General features: G+C 41.4%; 1 protein-coding gene across 3 annotated transcripts in view; it reads left to right on the forward strand.

Annotated features, from left to right (window-relative positions):
- The first annotated feature begins 5,242 nt into the window (after positions 1 to 5,242).
- Positions 5,243 to 18,826, forward strand: part of ATAD2B (ATPase family AAA domain containing 2B) — a 74,363-nt gene continuing 60,779 nt past the window's right edge. For all 3 annotated transcript variants that reach the window (XM_064411786.1, XM_064411788.1, XM_064411787.1), the window contains exon 1: positions 5,243 to 5,674. In XM_064411786.1, coding sequence (XP_064267856.1) covers positions 5,519 to 5,674 — 156 coding nt within the window. In that variant the 5' untranslated portion in view covers positions 5,243 to 5,518. The remainder of the gene's footprint in view (positions 5,675 to 18,826) is intronic.

Genomic DNA, 18,826 nt, shown 5'->3' on the forward strand with positions numbered 1-18,826 from the left:
TGGGAGAGGAGCTGTTGCCTGAAGCCTTTTGTAAGTGTGTGCACACAGAGTAGGAGCACACTGTGAGGGAACTGGGACTGCAAAATAAATACAAGAACAGGGTCTGGTTACCCTGTAAATGGCAATTCCACTGACTAAAACAACACGTTCCTCTGCATAGGATGAGTGGTCCTTGAAGTAATGTTAAACCTTCTAGGCTGCCACACAGAGGGGAGTAGCTTAAGGAACTGATGTTTCTAGGAAGTCAGCTATGCACTGGAAAAGCAAGTCATTGTTTCATGGGTGAATCAGCATTCATGACAAGGGTATTATCCCCATGCATTGAAAGAAGTAACCACACATTGCTGGACCCTTGGACTGTAAATACACAAGAAAATTGAATATAGCTTCAATTTTAAAGTTAGTGTGAAATGCATAAGCCAATGAAAAATTCAAGGCAGCCTGAGCAACTGTTTGTACCAGATAACACACATTTGGAAATAATGTATCGTGAATTCTCAAAGACGCTTTTAAGTGAAACTACAACGATGACATAGTGGTGTATTTTATGAGCTTGTTCTTGGACCAGGAACAAAAAAACACACTTCGAAACCTAAGTTTGTGTGTGAGGACTAGAGAGATTTATGAACCAATAATGTTTTTGATGAGCTTGCCATGTGATCCTAATCAAGCCATTATGCATTTGTGTGGTGCTGAAGCTTATCTACACACGTGTTCATAAATGCCTACTTTTATTGTGAGCATTTTAGGACAGAGTCTGGTTTTTACTACAAAGCTATACATCACCCAGCATAGTAACAGGCTGGCGGTGCTACTTTCATATGATTAATGATCATAAGCACCAAAGTGAGATGATTTGCCACTTTTGTCCAAGATGGAAGTAATTTACAGCCTGAATGATAGTGAAAAACAGACCCTGCAGATGCCTGGCTGCAATATCATCAGCCCATGAGTTTCACACAATTATTATTATTATTAGAAAAACTATCTACTGTGACCTTAGCTCAACAGGAAAAATATTATGGAAGCTAATGGCCAGATGTGATGGCAAGATAATTTTGAAATATTAGGAGGGAAGTTTTACCACTCTCTTTTAATGTTATCTAAGAAACCTACTCTCTGATCCCTCTTCAAGTTGCATGGATGTTATCTAGTGTGGAAAACAATCTTCAGATAGGTGTGCTGGACATTAAGTGTTTACTTTGAAATCATAACTATTACCCATTTTTAAATTACAGTGGTAGTCTTCAAATAGTGAGTCTTTTATAAATAGCAAAATGCCTGCAATGTGGAGTGATTGTATCATGTTCTCTGTTCCAGTTCAATGTAGTACCAATCTTGATTCCTGGACACTGCTTGTTTGAAGTTTCCAAACTGATATCCCATGGGCCTGTCTTCATAATGGACAGTTCTCAAAGGAGTAACCACACAATCTTAATTTCCTAACATGCCCCTCAGGAAAAAGCTTAGGGTGCATTTACAAAAGCAAGATCTCTTGTGAATCTTTTTTTATTTCAAGATTCAACTGAAACCAGGAGGAGTTGACAGCATGATTGAAAGGCACACATATGAGCTTATAAATAGAGGCCTGAAAAGATGATTTGATTTCCATTCTTTGGAATGTTACTGCTATTCAGAGATATTGCAAAGTAATCTCTGGTAAATTGCCTATGATTGAAGCAAATGGTAATTCACTGAATAGAGCCCTCTGGTCCTTACTAGAAAGAAACTCTGCAAAAGTTCTGAATAAGGGAGGAATGACTTTTTCTTTTGTTGTAATTCCTGATTTCCTGGTAAAATAGGTACATGTGACAACAAAATCTTCCATCTCCTAATATTTCTTGTGTCATGAAATGTCATTCATGCAGCAAACAAGGTTTTCCATCCTGTGTAATTTTTTAACGTCTTTTTACATCATGATGTCCCGATATGACTTCATTCCCCAACTCTTTTTTAATGGAAAGGGACTCTTTTGCTCAAGTAATTTTTCATATTTTTCCAATTTCCCAGTGGTGTACTTGCCTTGGCAGATGGTGTGCCTTCTTCTTAATACATTTTTCAGATACCTTAATCTCTTTTCTGAGCAACTGGAGGTAAAAGGACACTGAACACTGCTGTAAGCTTCAGCATTCATTATAAACTGGTTCTATTTGAAATATGGTCCTTCCTATTGGCCTTTATTTGTAGAAGCATTTAGACATCCTTCTGTAAGACCAAACTACAAATCTTGAAACTGAATGAGCTCTACATTTTTTAAAATGTAATACATAGTGGAATGTGGCTTCAGTCCTTCTTCCCCTATAATTTTTTGTCTCTCACTTACTCAGAGTTCTTACATTTTTTTCTCACTCAAGCCTTTCCTGCATGTAGAGTGCTGAAGGGAGTCTAAATAGGTTTCTAATGCTGTTCTGTCTTCATATGACACTTGAACCAACAACAGATAGAAAAAATGGGAACAAGTAAATTACTGGATTAGTGAAATTATTCTAAATCCCTTTCTACAGTAATTCATCTTTCATTGTAAAACCACATTTAAATCTCTAAGTATGTGTGATATAAAATATTAATCCTATGTTAACATGTTCTCTGCATTAAAAAAAAAAATCCAATCAAAGCTACCAAGCAAACCTTGTAACTTATGATTGATTTATTTTTATTGTCAGTACTAAAAATGGTGATGAGGCTGACATGGAAGCTATAAAGCCATAAGCTATTTCAGTCAAAATAACCAGCCACACCTTCTAAGAGGAAGAAGACAACTAAGAAACCTGTAAATAAAACCATCTGTGAAAAACAACAGAGGGAGTAAACATCCAAAATGAAGCATGTCTTTCCATGTTTCCTACCATGCTAACATAATGAGAATGAAGCACTACAAATGTTCAAAGCAGAGATCAGGGATTTTTAACTACATCAATCTCTCCACAGTAGTCCCTCTGGCATCGTAAAGAGTGCTCTCTGGGTATGGCTCACAGGAATGAGATCAGAACACAAAAGAAAAAAAAAGGACACAACTGTGGTATAAATATCTAGAAAATTTGAATAAATAGCTTTTGAGTTGGGGAATTTTTGTTATTTCAAGCAGATCTGGACAGGTACACAGGAAAATCAGTTTACTTGCATATTGACTAAGTTTATTTTACTTTTAAAAAGTCTTCGGTGTTCATGAGAGGAAGAGTGCTGGTTTGAATCAGGCATGTTGCAAGCAGATGTTATGCAAGCTTCCCCAAACAGCCCTGCCAATGACTGCAATCCTGAGTTATGACATTCACTGTAACTGCTGCAGCCTGGGCCCTTTTTTGGGCCACTCATCTGTTGGTTTTCCCAACATGGGGATATTTTTGTGATGAGTACAAAAACTTGAAGATCAACATTTGTTTCTAGACCAACTGAATTTGAAAACCGTATCTGAGTTTCATGGTCTGTCAGTACTAGAGGACAGAAATATTAAAGTACATTATTTATCATTATATACATGATATGATACTGTTACTGAACATATCTCCTGGTGTCTGGCAAGGGACAGTCTCTTGCAGTTTCCTTCTATTCCTACTTTTGAAGGCTGAAAGGATGGGATTTCCAAATACCATTCACAAAGCCCCTTGTACTCATTTAGCCTACAAGTGTATGAAATTACTACATCCCTTCACAACCTTTGAACAAATAAATTTAGAAACAAAGAATATAAAACCTACCAAAACCAATCTCATGGAGATTTCAAAACTAGTCTAGTTTTGAAAGACACTGGAGATTTTGGGACAGGATGATGAAGCATGGTTGCTAATATAGATTACAAGCTCTAAATAGAGAATGTCAGATGAGACATTACAGTTTTCACCCTGAAATGCGCTGTATTTTGGAGTATCTCATAGAACTAAAAATTTGCTGCTATTCACAGTATTTTTCTTTTTGCTTGGATATTTAAAAAGCTGATTTTCTTCTTATAAAGCCTGTGATATCATTGTTGCATATTTTCTATTTTTAAGTACACATTCTACCATACTTTTACAGACTGTAATCTCGAAGAGAAAGATGTGGGAGTATGCAGGTAAAACAGAATAATAGTTTTTTAAAATTTATTGCTCTTTACTAAAACATTATCGCACTTTCCATCTTGAAACATAAAAATACTTTGATAAAGCTTGCTTGAGCCTAACAGTCAGAATCACGTGCTCAGTAATTTCATGATACTATTCTTTTTGGTTAAAGAAGTAAGAAGCACTGAAATGACTTGCCCAGCAGTGCTGGACCAGTCAGTGTGAAAATAAAAAGGCTGAGACTTTGTCACCTACAGCTGAATGCTTGTCTTCCTCAACTATGTTTCTTTCACAACGATTTTGGTTTCTGGGCATATGTGCAGGTACCGTTGTAAGTTCTGTAAAGGGCAACAAGTGGCGAGAGAATGATTCTTACATCGGTGAGAAGGGATCGGGTTCGTGAACAGGCTGAAGGGTTATAGTTTGTGAGTAATTTAAAAGCATTTAGACATCCGGTGTAGAGTTGTATTCTTCGCCCCTCTGACATGCATGTGCGATGAGGAGGCAGGTGGGAGAAATGAGCTTTCCAAGGACCGAGCAAGGAACATGAAGCGCAGGTTGAGGCAAAACACACGGGACGTAGCTGGTGGCTGGCGCGATGGGAGAAACAAGGACGCGCCCCCGATAGCCTGGATAGCAAGGCGATTTCTTAAATACGAGGCTCACCGGACTGTGAAAAGACTTTTCCACAGGGAATTATGGAGATCTCATCCTCGGGAGATCTGCTCGCCCAAGCTGTGCGGGCAGCTCCTGGCAAGAGCCTCCCTGGGCGAGCAGAGCCGACGGCTCCAGCCCCTCAGGACGATCGCCCGAGCCCCTTCCCGGGTGCCTGCGCTGCCCTTCCCCGCCCGCGGCCCCGGGCAGCCGCTCCCCCTGCCCTTGAACTCCCCAGCCCTCGGCTCAGCCCTCAGGGGGTGGCGGCGGCCGCGGCTCCCCCGCCCCACGGGGTCACGCCAGGCCAGGCCCGGCCGGCGCCTCTCCAGGCCGCGGCGGGGCCGTGAGGCTGTGTAGGTGCTCGGTCTCCGCCGCGGAGCCGGGGCCGGAGCAGCTCCCCGGGGACCCGCGGCCGCCGCCACCTCCCCCGGGCCGGGCCGAGCCGGGCCGGGCCGGGCCCATAGAGCGCGCGGCGCCGGGATAGAACGGCCGCGCCGGGGCCGCAGCGCCCCCCGGCGGCGACTGGCGGGGGCGGCGCGGAGCGAGCAGAGAAAGGGAGCAGGGACAGTAATGGCGGCCAGTTAGAGCCGGGCTGAGCCCGAGAGGCGGCGGCGACAGCGGCGGGAGGAGCCGGCGCGGCTCCGGTTGCGTCTCTGCCCGGCAGAGAGGCTTCCCCGGAGGGCTTTTCTTCCTTCCTCCCTCCTCCCCCCTTTCCCCCTCTCCCTCCCCTTCCCCTCCCTGCCCGAGCCCCCGCCTGTCCGCCCTCCCTCCCTCCTCCCTCCGCGCCGGCGGCGGCGGCGCCCCCCGTGTCCCCCCTCGCCGGGGCCATGGTGAACACCAGGAAGAGCTCTCTGCGCCCCCTGGGCAAAGCGGCGGCCGCGGCGGCCGGGGCCGGCAGCCATTTCATCTCGTCCCGCACCCGCTCTTCTAAGAGGGGCACCAAGGCAGATGCGGCCGGGCTGGAGGAGGCGGCGGCAGCGCGGGTGAGGACCGGGGTGTCCACGGGGGACCGGAGGGAGGAAGGCGGCGAGGCCGGGGAATCGCTGGGGACGGCGCCGCTGGTGCCGCGGCGGGGGGGGCTGCGGGCACGGGAGCCGGCGGGGGGCGGGTGCCGAGACGGCTGTCGGAGGGACGGTGGGGCCGGCGGGCAGCCCGCGGCGAGGAGGCACCGCGGAGCCGGCAGGGACGCGGGGGGCGGCTGCGGAGAGCCGCAGTCCCTGTGGGGCCGGCGGCGGCGCGGCGGGGGCCGCTGACAGGGGCGGGGGCGGCGGGCACACGGGCGGCGCAGCGGCCGCGGTGCCGGTGCCCGGCGGGGCCGGCGGCGGGCGGGGGTCCGGCGGGGTCCGGCGGCGCGGGGCTCCCCCTGCGGCCGCGCCCGGCGCTGCCGCCGCCAGACAAAAGTTGGGAGCTGCGCCCGCAGCAACTTCGCAATAAACCTCGGCCCGGGTTTGGTTTGTGTGTGTGTTATGTATGTGTGTGTGTGTTTTTTTTTTTTTTTTTTTGCCTTTTCCCTAAATGACCTCGATTCGGCTGGCGGCTGCGACGGGAGGAAGCTGGTGTTCGGGAGAGCCCCCCGCCCCGTTTTTTGTGGAACGGGGGGGGTTTGATTTTTGCCGTCAAGTTTAAGTTGAATGCTTTCCCAGCCGAACTCGCTGTGGTTGCTTGGGTTAGACGGGCTAACTGCGAGTGAAATTCTACAGCCCGATTTGGAGAATTAACGTTTGGTAAATTGTAACTGGAAGAAGGAATTCGGGAGTCTCCTTTCTTCCTTGTCTCTAAACAGCTCTGTTGACAAAACCTGAAATTTTTGTTTTTAATTATCGAAGAATCACAGTGAGGTTGCAAAAGACCTCTGAGGTCATCGAGTCCGACCTATGGCCGATCACCACCTTGTCAACCGGACCATGGCACCGAGTGCCACATCCAGCCTTTCCTTAAACAGCTCCGGGGCTGCTGCCTCCACTGCCTCCCTGGGCAGCCCGTTCCCAATGTTTAATGATCCTGTCTGTGAAGAAATTCCTCCCACAGGAGGAATTGTAGGCAGGACTTTTTCTTTGGTTGATGAAACTTCACGTATTGCTTTAAAGGTCTTTCAATAAAAGCAATAAAAATCAATAAAATCAACGCAAATATGGAAGTGAGATTTGAGGGTCTGGGTGTTTGACAGCCGTGCACCAACTGACCATGTCGCTGCCGTGCAGAGGAGGAAGTTAATCAGCAGAGTAGGAAAACAGCAGCAGCAGCCAAAGGCATGTCAGAAGGATGTCACCTGGAATTCTCACAAAACCTTCTACCCATCCCTTTGGTCTAAAATACTAAACCAAATACGAATCACTGATGAGATGCCCTATACCTTCTGTGCTTCTCTTTCTGTTCTTTCATACTTCACAGTTCTTCCCTTCCCCCATCTTACTTTTCCTTGTTCCCTATTTCTTCCTTGTTTAATTTCAGTGGACTCCTGGGGATGCAGCACCATAGCTGTAAAAAGCTGTTCTGCTTGTTCTAGTGTGCAGTTTCTGTTTATTCATATCGTGGGTCTTGTGGTTTGTAAAGCAGAGTTTGAAGTAACCCTTACTGGCTTACTTGTCAGGGAGTTTACTGCTGCTAAGAAAACTAGCTTGGGCTTCTTTCCAAGTATTTTTAATTCATAACAGTGTTTTTTTACTACAAATCATTAAAACATTGCAGTTATGTTAGTGTCGTGGTGTAAGGAAAGGAGATTGTGCAAAATAGTGTAAAGTATGGTAAATACTTCTCAAGATATTGCCCACACTTCTAAAAGAGCATTTCTTCTGAAGTTAAATGTAAATTTTGGTGTATGGGAATGAACTTGTTTCGCTTCACAATACATCTCATGTGTTTGAGGTGGATTTTTTCTTTCCTTTTAAGATGTAATTGCCAAATATGAGCAGAAGTTATCCAAGAAGGTTTTTTCTTATTTCCCCCATCCAGTGTGTTTTATAAAATATGTATATATCACTGTATTTTAAAGTTGTTTTTGAACAACTCTTTTTATTCTTCAGATGTAAGTACTGTCAGCAATACAGTGTCTTTTTGAGCTTCTGAATCTTCTTGAAGTAGTGCCAGAGAAGGATCTCAGTGATTAGGACATGAATAAGTATAGCAGTAGGGAGACAAAGCCTTTGCTTTTGGAAGTGACTGTCGGGAGACAGATAGTGAGGCTGTGTTCAGAGAGCGTGCTGGGATCGTCTTCACGCAGTTGTATGTTTTTTTGTGGGTTTTTTTTTTTTTTTTTTTTTTTTTTTTTTTTTTTTTTTTTTTTTTTGCAGTTGACTGGAACAGTCTGTCCTTTCTAAATCTTTTGGGTGTCACATCAGGAAACCAGCCTTGCTACCAGCAGTTAATCGGGTTAATGGGCAGCTAGAGTTTGGAGCTCTGGCAGAGATGGGACGCTTCTTGTTTGCAGTGTGTAACTTAATTTTTTTGCGTGGAGCTTTTGATTGGGACTCCCTGAGAAATGTTCTTCAGTGGGATTGTTTGCAGCCACCTTTCAGAATGTATTTTAAAAGATCATCTGTCTGTTCCTTATTAGCAACAAAAACATAGTTAGTGACCTAATGGCATCCTGTAAGATGCTGAGTAGACCAAAACAGGGGATAGGACTTGCCTGCTACCTCTTCTGTATCTATTTCCTTCTTATTTTTTCCACTTGGCTTTTTTTGATATACTTTTTTTTTTTCAATTTGTTTGGGTTTTTTGCATACATTTATAAGGATAAAATGTATGCTTGACTCTCTCCTTTCCCAGGAACTTAAGTTTCTAGTCTTCAATATTACGCTGAGTAGTATGTGAATAGTGTCCTTTTTTGTTTGATCTGAATCTGGAGGCAACATTTGTGGAAATGGACTGTAATAGTCTAAACGCCTTTATCATGTTCAGTGTATTCCCTCAGTAGTACTCACTCAGCTTGGAGAAAGCAATGACGTCAGGCTTTGAAAAGTAAACTGGTTTGAATTATTGATTGGTGACCACGCAGTCAGTGATGGAGATGAATACATGTGTGTCTGTCTGCTTACCAGAAGCCAGATTAAAATGAACAAAATCCCTCACTAAATGGATCAAGGAGCCAAGAAGTTTATTGTCTGAGATGATGTCATAGCAGAGTGCATAGGGAGGGTACAGAGGGGAAAAACTGGGCTTTGTTTTCTTCCTGTTTCCAGGATTGATTTGTATGCTAGTTAGTAGATTTTGAAGCTATGCTTACATAAATATATATTCTGTTGCTATACAAATTATACATATGTGTATACAAATACTGATTTTTTCTTTTGGGCATTAAAATTTGGGAAGTGTTCTGGCTTTGTATTAAAGCATTCTGACAAAAACTCATCAAAGTCTTCTACAGAGACACAGAATTTTAACACAAGGCTTTATAGGTTCAGTGAACTTCGTTCACACTATAAAAAAATTGAGGATTCTGTGACCACAAGTGGTTAAATTTGCACTTTGTATCTATTGATGTTTTCAGTTGTGATTGCTGGTAAAACTTCTTTGGCAATTGAAATTATTTTTCTTAGTCATCTCAAAGCACAAATCAAAAGTGTTGATCAAGAATTTGATCAAAATTTGTGTAATAAACACTCTTAAATCATGTCAGCGTACTAGGTAGACATTTTAGAAATGTATACAAGGTTAGCTTAATTTAATTAGCCAAGAAAGCATTAGCAGTGCCTTAAGAGCTACTTGAGGGCATGGTGATAATTGTAAGGCATGATCCTCGCTAAAAGTAGTGCTGCCAACATTGTTCAACTTGCGCGGTGCAACCTAGAGCTCTCCATTGTACTTAATTGCTAATGGGAGCGACCAGGGGCTGCAGTGTGCGAAGGTACAGAGCTGAGCAGCATTTCTGTGCCCTGTGATGCCAGTGTGTTTCAGCAGCTCTCACTGTAGTTTCTCAGTCTTTAGCAATAGAAGTGTTTTTTGATTTCTGGATGATAATTTCAGTTTTTGTACCGTAAACTTTTTGCTACGTTTTACCCTTCGAAAAGCCTTTAATGGTCAGCTGTTGAAAACATAGAAAATGTAAAACTTACTATGATTTCTCTTAAATTACAGGTTTTACACATTACCAGTAGAGCTTTCTAAAAATCAAGTTTTCCCTTGTGAAAGACCCTGATTGGCAATATTGTCTATTGTCTCATGGTGTTCTGGACTATCTGGTGTTTAAAATAAAGCTATAAGAAAAAGTTAGGTACTCCTTCTTTTGCTGGATAAAGGACGCTTGCTGGCCACCTGTGCATAAAGCTCCTCTCCAATATCTGTGTTTTAAAGAACTGCATTGCCTTTGTGTTCGAGTTTGCAGTAGCATCAGTGAAGGTGCTGAGGCTAATGCTTTTGCAGTTCTTTGAAATACATCCTGAAATATAAAGCCTTGTGAAGTTATTCCAAACAATTCAATTTAAAGGAAGATTCCCAGGAAAGCTCATCTTTTTGGTGTGTAATAAAATCTCGGGTTCTTTCTGTTTTAGTAGTCTGCTGCTCTTTTGGGATTTAGCAGGGAAAAATCAGTGTTCTAAAATGAGTCGTGCAGGCCATTCCTTGGCTGTATGGTGTTAATACAGCTGTGAGCAGTGGGAAATGGAGCAATTGCTGGAAGCAGGCTTTGTTCAGGATTCTGTCAAAATACCATACAGCTGGCATCTGTGATCCTTTTGTGGTTCTGAAGGGCTGTCCTGAGTTTGAATTCTTCTTACATATCATGCCAGATCAGTCCGAGCTGCTCTCAGCAGTCAGGACACGTGAAGTGTCCGTGGTTTGTTTTGGGAGGCAGTGGTGCATCCTGTTCGAAGCTGGCTGTCCTTGCTGTCACACTGTTCCAGAGCCTTCAAAGGAAGCAATCCAAGGGCCAATCCAGTGAATGGATAAGACCTCCAAAGAGTGCTCAGGAAATGGTGTTGATGTTTTGTGTGCTGCATTGCTTCCTCTGAACATTGGGCTTGTCCTAAAGTAATATTAATAAAATCTGTTTCTCCAACTACTGTCTCTGAACTTCAAACAGAAGATTTGACCCGTGGCTGTGAGACAGCCCATGACAATTTTGCTAGAGTTGCATACAGCTTGGGGTTATGCAAGATAATTAGCTCAGGTAATTATATTCTGATCACCTCTATCCCCCTGCAGTTTCAGTTGCATGTGGCATGGTTTTGCACATCCTGCCCTAAATTGATGAATGTTTGCTATGCTGTGAAAAAGTTTTAATTCCAGTCTAATGATGCTTTAAATGATTTCACTGTAAAACTTTCTAAAACCCATCTCAAAACAAGGCATGCAGCAAGCAGGCATCAATGAGCTGAGGCTTTAATTGCTGTGAATTTTGTGTGCTGTTTTTTAGCTGTGACCCTTTGAAAGATTGCTGATTGTTTATTAGATGTTTTAGCTCTAATGGATTACTTTTTTCTGTGGGTAATATCACTCATGAACCCATTTATTGCAAAAGGAACTGACAATATGTTTTTATGCTTTTTTTGTGTACACTTCATGCTTTGCTGGTTTTTCAAAACAATTTTTCAGTCTGACTTCACTCTTGAAATATTGTCTTCATTACCTTTGATGGGATTTTCATGGTTTATTTTAACCATTAATTCTGGTTTAAATTGTTCAAGTGTTGGTTTGCATTTATACATTCTTGGATTTTTTTTTCTGAATAAATTTAGTTTCATTTTACTTGGTAGTTACTAAAAGAGGCAACTTTTTGACCAGTTTTAAGACTAATGTCAAATCTTCTGTAAGCCTTTTCATTTTGCACTGAGTATGTGTATGCTGTAATAGCTTCTGCTCAGCCGAACTAGTTGTGAAGGAGGCAGCTTTGGTTCTCCTATACAGAACTTTGAAATGTCTCAAGTTCCATAGTTCTTGTAGACTGTACTGAACTTCGTGGTTTTACCTTTGTGCTTCTAGTAGTGTCTGCTGATGGCCCAGCTAGTGTAAAGCTTTGATAGAAAGTTTGTGTCCAGTTGCACTTGGAGCAGATGCTTTGGTTTGGTTGTTTTCATAATGTGGAAAGGGGGCATTTTGCTTTTCTCCAGCCTCCAGTCAGTTTCTTCGTTTTAAATGGATAAATAGTTGAGCCAAGCTATTTAAATAACCTGAAATGAAGAAGCTGTTAATTCTCTACATGTGGAAGAGATTACTTGCAGTGAAATTTGTTGCTGTGCTTCAGCAATCCCTCATTTCAAATACTTAATAATTATTCTCTGTTATTTCTCTGATGTATCATTCAGGCGTAGAATTTTGTTTTTATTATTATTTAAATTTCAGTACATTTATTTTAAGACTTTTATCACAATTATACACAATTTGAATTTCTTTTTTCTCTTTTGAAAATACTGTCTTCAAGTGCACTGCAGCTACGGGTGCAGAAGTGTTTTATAATCCTATTTTTTATCCACACAGAAGGCCACCTTCCTAGTTGCCCTTGCTACAGACACTTCTTTGCTTAATTTACTGAGTCTATTTTCTGGTCATGTCCAAACCTTGGGGAGCAGTCTGGTTCAGGGCTTCTCACTCTGTTTTTCTCTTTGCTATCCTCATTTAGATAACTATGTGGCTTTATTTAGGTTTATAGTAGTATTGAAGGAGGCTGTGTCCTATAAGCTTTGTTTAGGATGTGACTGTTAAGCAGAAACAAGATGGATTTTCCATGACTGACAGTAGGAAAAAAACATTTGAATGTTTTCATTTTTTCCATATCAGAATTGTAATAATTCTTGATTCTCGACTCATTATATAAATACAATTTCTGCTTTAAAAGTCTTTGTTAACAGAGTCTAGAAACTCACAGAAATGGTTAATGTAGTTCTAACTAAAAATGTGTTGCTTTTATTATTCCTTCAGTATTGAATAAGGAGGATCAGTGGTTTTAAAAAAACTTCCTTTAAATGGATTTACTAGAAATACTTCTGAGTGAGGTGTGGGCCCCATACAGCAAGTAGAGAACTCTTCTCAGTGGACTGGCTCTTCTGCAGGTGTGTGATTTCACATGTGCTGCGAGCTGTGAGCTCTGGCTGTGAACCCTGCAGTTGTGAAAACAACAGACTCGCCAATATTAATGCTTGCCAGGCCATTTGATCAGCGGGATCAGGATCACCTTACTGGTCCAGCTGAAACTAATCCTCTTCTCCACATCCCCTGGCTTCCCTTGCCTCCCCTCCATCCTTCTGATTTGATTATCAGCTGAAATTTCACAGTATCATCCTAATTTTGGTGAAGGCGCAGAGAAGAGAGGAGCGCTCGTGGTGGAAATGCTTGGCCAGGCTGCTGATGATGGAGGATAAACCTCAGCTCGCTATTTATGGCCTCTGTCACAGTTTGGCAGAGGCTGCTCTCTAGGTCACTCTCCCTTTCATTCATGAACCAAGTAACCTGGAGGTTGCAAGAGTTTTTTGTGTGTCACACTAATGCTGTTGACAGGCACTCACTCAGTGTGGGTACAAACAGGTGTCTTTTTTCTGTAACAGAGGAAATGGTTGCAGGTGTGAAAATCCCTAATTAACGCAGCTTGTAACTTGTAAACTTTTAGCTTTTAACTTGTAAACTTTTAGCTTTTCTGAAAAGCTTTCATATTTATTAAATAACCTGAATTCTAGGGTTGAAGAGTTTCAGGAAATAAAATGGAAATCTGTTGTTATAATAAAGCAGATCTTCCTGTGTTAGAAACATGTTTTTTTTTTTTTTAATATAAACAAATGGTGAAGAATTTACTCTTCTGAAAAGGTCTAGATGGTGTTATTCTTTGTGTTCTTAGTGGCTATTATTGACATGAGCATTGTTCACTGAAAAAAAAAGTACGGAAGCTGAATGTTAAAAGGATTCAGATCATCCTGCAATTGAAGCATTCTTTACTATCATTACCACTAATGAAATACATCGTTAATAGTTGTTTATTCCAAGATCATCAAGCACTTAAGCATGAACATTATTTTTCCTTAACACCTGTGGAGAGCCAATGTCTGATAAATGACTGTGTGCAAACAAGTGGAAATTAGAGAACTGCAACCAGGAGATGTGTTCTTTTAAGCTGATGTTTTTTTTTTCAAGCTGTCAGCAAGGTTAACGCTTCATGGCCTTCATGAAACTTGGAGTTCTCACTAAGGTAGTTAATGTGCTCTAATCCCAGTACATTTATTTCTCAGCTTCTTGTCATTTGAAGGCTGAGGCAGAATGGATTGGTTTGGAAGGGATGTTGAAGATCATCTCTTCCCACCCCCCTGCCATGGGCAGGGACACCTTCCACTAGACAAGGTTGCTCAGAGCCCCATCCAGTCCAGCCTTGAAGTAAAAGTGCTTTCACACTGGATTTTTTGGACACAAAGGTGGATGTTCAGCCTGCAGCAATACGTTGTATACCATGACAAATACATGGCGCTGCATTATGCTCAACCTCAAGTTCAGTCATGTTACCTTCTTTCCCCAGACAAGTGTATCAGGTCTTACCTCTTCCCACTAAGCAGTCAGGCAGTTCTCCCCTACATGAGGGGCTGAAGGCATTTGCCAGGAAAATGTGCGTTGGGGTGGGGAAGAGAGGAGCTTGTGAGGATGTGTTGGTGCTGGAGAGAGAGTGGGTAGTGCGGTGTGTCATCCTGAAATTAGGGCATATTATGGATGTGTAAGGCAAGGTGTGGTACCTGGTTTGAGCATGAGAGAGTTTCAACTACTTGGAACATTTGTACCAAGCATAAGGAGGGTTTTACTCCTTCCCCCACCCTGCGTTTTTGGTTAAAAAGCTATAAAGTAAAGTGGTGAACTTAAAAAAAAAAAAAAAAAAGAAATAGGATTTGAAAGGCTTTATTAGATTTTGGTCAGGTGACATGATCAAATCATGAAAAAATATTTTTGATCTAGTATGTAGAATTTGCAACCAAACAAAACTTAAATCTCAAAGAGATTGTGAAGCCTTCTGAGTTTTTAAAACTGCTTAGTATGCCTCGCCTAAAAATGCATTAGCTTAATGCTAGCAGAACCTAGCTCTTAACTCTCATCAGTCGATCTTGATCTTTAATGCAATTAAATTTTTAGGAGTTAATGTTTTAATCCATATTTTTTACCTTTGCGGAAACTGATACACAAAGGAACAAGTGGCTTTTCCAGAATCTCTGGACAGACAGCTAGACAATGTTTTTGGTGTATTTTACTGGTGTTTGAAATGCATTGTAGTTTCAGTGAAAGCAAGTTATTTGTTAACTGGACAGTTATATAAGGGCAAGGATGAGACATGAGCTTAACTAATTGGGGTACTGGGGGCACAGTCACATTTTTTTGTGAATAACTGTTTCAGTTTGGAAAGACAGTTTTATCTTTTTATATTGTAGGATATAAAAGTTTATTAAATGCACTAAATATCCCTGAGTATTTGAGATCTTTTGATGGACAGCTCATTTCAAGAACTTTGCATGAATTGGTAGGAGAAAAGGCACACCAGTTTTTTTCACATGCGTTTTTAAGATGAGAATCCAGACTAATAATCTGGGACATCCAAGAAGATGTGTTGTTAATCAAAAGATGTATTTTAAATTAGAAAATAGAAGGTTAGAAATAACCAGGGTACCTGGATTTAGTTTCTCCAGTGTCACTAAAAATAAGATTGAGACATGTCTGAAATTGTTGTCTTTTCAGGGAGTCAAATGAAGTGGAAAAAGTTATATTTCAATATCAGAAGCTAAGATTTAACTGAAGTTAGAAGCAGAGGTTTTTGAAAACCTGTGGCTGAAACAGATTTTTTGAAAATGCTTATTTCATTATTATTAAGAGAAAGTAACTTTCAGGGTCTTTTGTGCTTATTTAGTGGGTTAAAAAGAAAAGCTATTTGTGCATTTAACAAAAGGCAGAGCAATAGCATTGGTCAGCTGAAGATTGAATGTCAGTGCATTAATTTTGTGTCTTAGACATGGGAAGAGGCCATAGAAAAAAGCAGCTGCTGCAGAGTTGAAGAGGGTGGGTTGAAAAGTTGCCTGAGTGAGGAGCCGTGTGAGCAGCGGTGTGAGTGTTCAGGGTGTGGCACACACTCAGCAGGGCGTGCCCCACAAACTGTACGGCGAGGACAGCGAGCTTGACCACGGTGGATAACTCAGATATTCATGTCTGCATGCCTGTGTCTGAGCACAGACGAACCTGTGGCAAAGCAGACAGTCTTTTTCAGAAATTGCAAGGTGTGGTTGTGGTTTGAATGTTATATCATCTCTTACTTGAGAACTCGGTGAACTTGTGTTCACATGCTTGGAGATGCCGGTGGTAGAGATGGTTTGTACTCATTCTCTGTATCCAAGACTACTGGATTAGGATTATTTTGGGGTGTTCAGACCAGCGGTTTAAGAAGAGTTCTTTGGTAATTCTGCTAGCCAGGAGATTAAACTTAAAGAGAAGAAACAACGCCCCCCTACCCTTTCCCTTCAAAGATGCTATAAGTAATCTTTGTATTTTAACTTGGGAATTAACCAAATGCCATGCTTTAGCCAGCTGGTTCCTGTGATACACCTGAAGGCACTGCCAGTGAGTACTCCCCTGCTATGCGTGTTCTTCAGACTTGCTGAAAGACTGTACCTGTATAGTCACTGTTCTGAGAGGATAAATTGAGAAGGAAAAGGCCAGTTTTATTAATTGATTTCTAGTTTGTGTTTTCCAAAACTTAAAGACTCTACATGTTTTAAATAAAGCTCTGTTAGTATCAAATTAGTGTTTTGAAATTTAGGGATGGATAGAGAAGAGACTGCAGGTAATAATGTATACCAGTGTATTTGTAGCTTGCTCATAGATGGGTATTAAACAGTGTTTCTATCTTTTTCCTTTCACACAAAGCAGAGAAAGTATAGAGGTAATATGCAGCTATATATGTTTTCTTGCTTTATTATTAATTTTAGCTTCTGTTTCTAGATCTATCACTACCATCGTTCAAGTGCCTTCAGTGAAGGTGTGTTACCATTTTCCCCCCACTGCCTCTGCCTAAACTGAATCTTAGCTCCACAGCTGATTTGTGATATTCAGTCAGCTGTCACATTCATTCCATTTTACTTTCGAATCCAAAGATAAGACTGTGTTTTGCCATTCTAGACCATGGATGGTGTCCTGTTAATGCCAGTTATTTCCTTACTCATTTGTAGCAAGTGTGCTTTCTGTAAGAGGTGGTTCTGCTTGTTCTGGATCACACCTGGAGTTTGCTGGGTCTCTCTTTTCTGCTGCACTAAATTTTGTTTCTCTCTTTGTACCTTCTGATACTATGTAAAGTAATTTTTTTATTTTTCTCTGCTTGCTTTTTCTTTGTTACTTTGGTATGCTTGAAGGCAATTTCTGACATGATTAAGATTTTATTAATTCATATTCTCTGCATTCTCTCAGCATGTGAGTGCGTTTGCTTCAGTGCCAGTGTTTCATTAGGAGCTTTGAGTGCAGTGCGTTCGTTCCTACTTCTGCAATTGCATTATTAATTTCTTAATTTTTAAGTTTGATGCTTGTATCATATTTTTCTAGTCCCAGAACATTTTAATGATATCTGCTCTGAAGTAATAAGTTTCTGGTTGAAACTGAAGTGCTATTTTTAATCATTAAAGGTATAAATGGTTTGAGACCCAGTTCCTTGAGGGAGCAAGTTGACTGCTGTGGAATCATTAGACCTGGTTTGCTATAAATGGGAGGAAGTGGTGGATAGACTGCTCTCTGTAAAGACTTCCCAAACTGAAATTAATTTTCTTTCTTGTTCTAGTGTATCCCAGTTTGGATAATCTCTTGAGTGTTATGAAAACTATATCTGTATTTTACTGTGGGTAGTGAAGGTTCTGGATAGTAGTCTGATTTCATTCCTTAGAGCTTGAATTTTTAAAGTTGTCTGTTAACTGAAAAATGGAGCTTGGATTCTTGGTAATGTATTTAAAATTTCAGTGATTTCAACTTTGTAGTAGCTTTGTCACTACTTCATGATAAATAATTTTCTGCGTTAGTACATCTTACACAGCATGTACTCAAATGTAGGTTAGTGTTTGGGCTTGAGTATCTTAAGATTTAACTTGGTTTGTACTTGCTGAGTTTGTGCATAGAGTTAATATGCAGACAAGTGAGGCTCAGCTGAAAATAATAGCCTAAACAAAGAATAACCTAATTAAATAAACCCCTTAATTGCTAGTCTGGTTCCTTAGGCAGCTGCAAGGAACTGATCGCTCACGTGATCACACTGACAGCCTGCTCTTCCAGTTTCTGGAGCTATTTGCCAGTATATGTTCATTTGACAGCATTAGAGTTCTCAAAGATACTCAACTTTAATGAATTTTATGAATATTTGTAGCAGAGAGAGACCTCAAGTAGCAGAATTTGTCTCCATTGCCAGTATTGTGTTTTAATTGCTAGCTGACAGGACAAGATCCTAGCTGAACTTGAGACTTGGGACCAGAGGCAAGGCACTGGAGGAAATGCAGAGAAAGGTGATGATAGGGGACTCGGAGGAGTTTGTCTCTTTGCATGGAAAGGGGTGGAGATGGAATACAGGAACCTGTGCATTACTAATTTCACTGCTGGCAAATCGTTTTAATGTTTCCCCTTGTAAAGCTTAATCTTTCCTAGTTTCATTTTCTCTGTCTTGCTTAGCCGGTTTTAAACTGGTTCTGTGGCTTACCTTGAAACTGTGCTTCTGTCCTTCTTCACAGGGGAGCTTGTGTAGTTTCAGAAAGCAGTTACTAAAATTGACCTAAGCAGGGTTGTATTTCTCTTAAGTTTACAAGTAAACTGATAATAAAGCAGAAAGTATATGCACAAATACTTACAGTGTTCAGAAGTGAATAAGAAGACTACTAAAATTCTGTAAAGAGTTGATATTTTGTCGTTTCAGAATGTTATGGAAAACATCCAGCCAATGTATTTTATAATGCTATGCAGGGTGCAGGTGTTTTGTATTTAGGAATGATGGTGGTTACTGTCTTTTGTACTTGTCTGATCCCTCGGTGAAATGATTAAGATCACGACAAGGTAGGAAGTTCATTTAAAAGAAGGAAAGTGAGCTTTTGCAGCTTTAGTAAGCTGGATGGATGGATCAGAGAAACATGAGAAGATCCAAGGAGGTTGGAGTGGTGCTGTGTAGTCAGGCAAGGGAGTGCATGGGCTCTTCCTGTGTCCCAGAAGTGCTGAGCTGTCTTGTC

This window comes from Passer domesticus, chromosome 3, assembly GCF_036417665.1.
Source record: "Passer domesticus isolate bPasDom1 chromosome 3, bPasDom1.hap1, whole genome shotgun sequence".
NCBI classification, from domain to species: Eukaryota; Metazoa; Chordata; class Aves; order Passeriformes; family Passeridae; genus Passer; species Passer domesticus.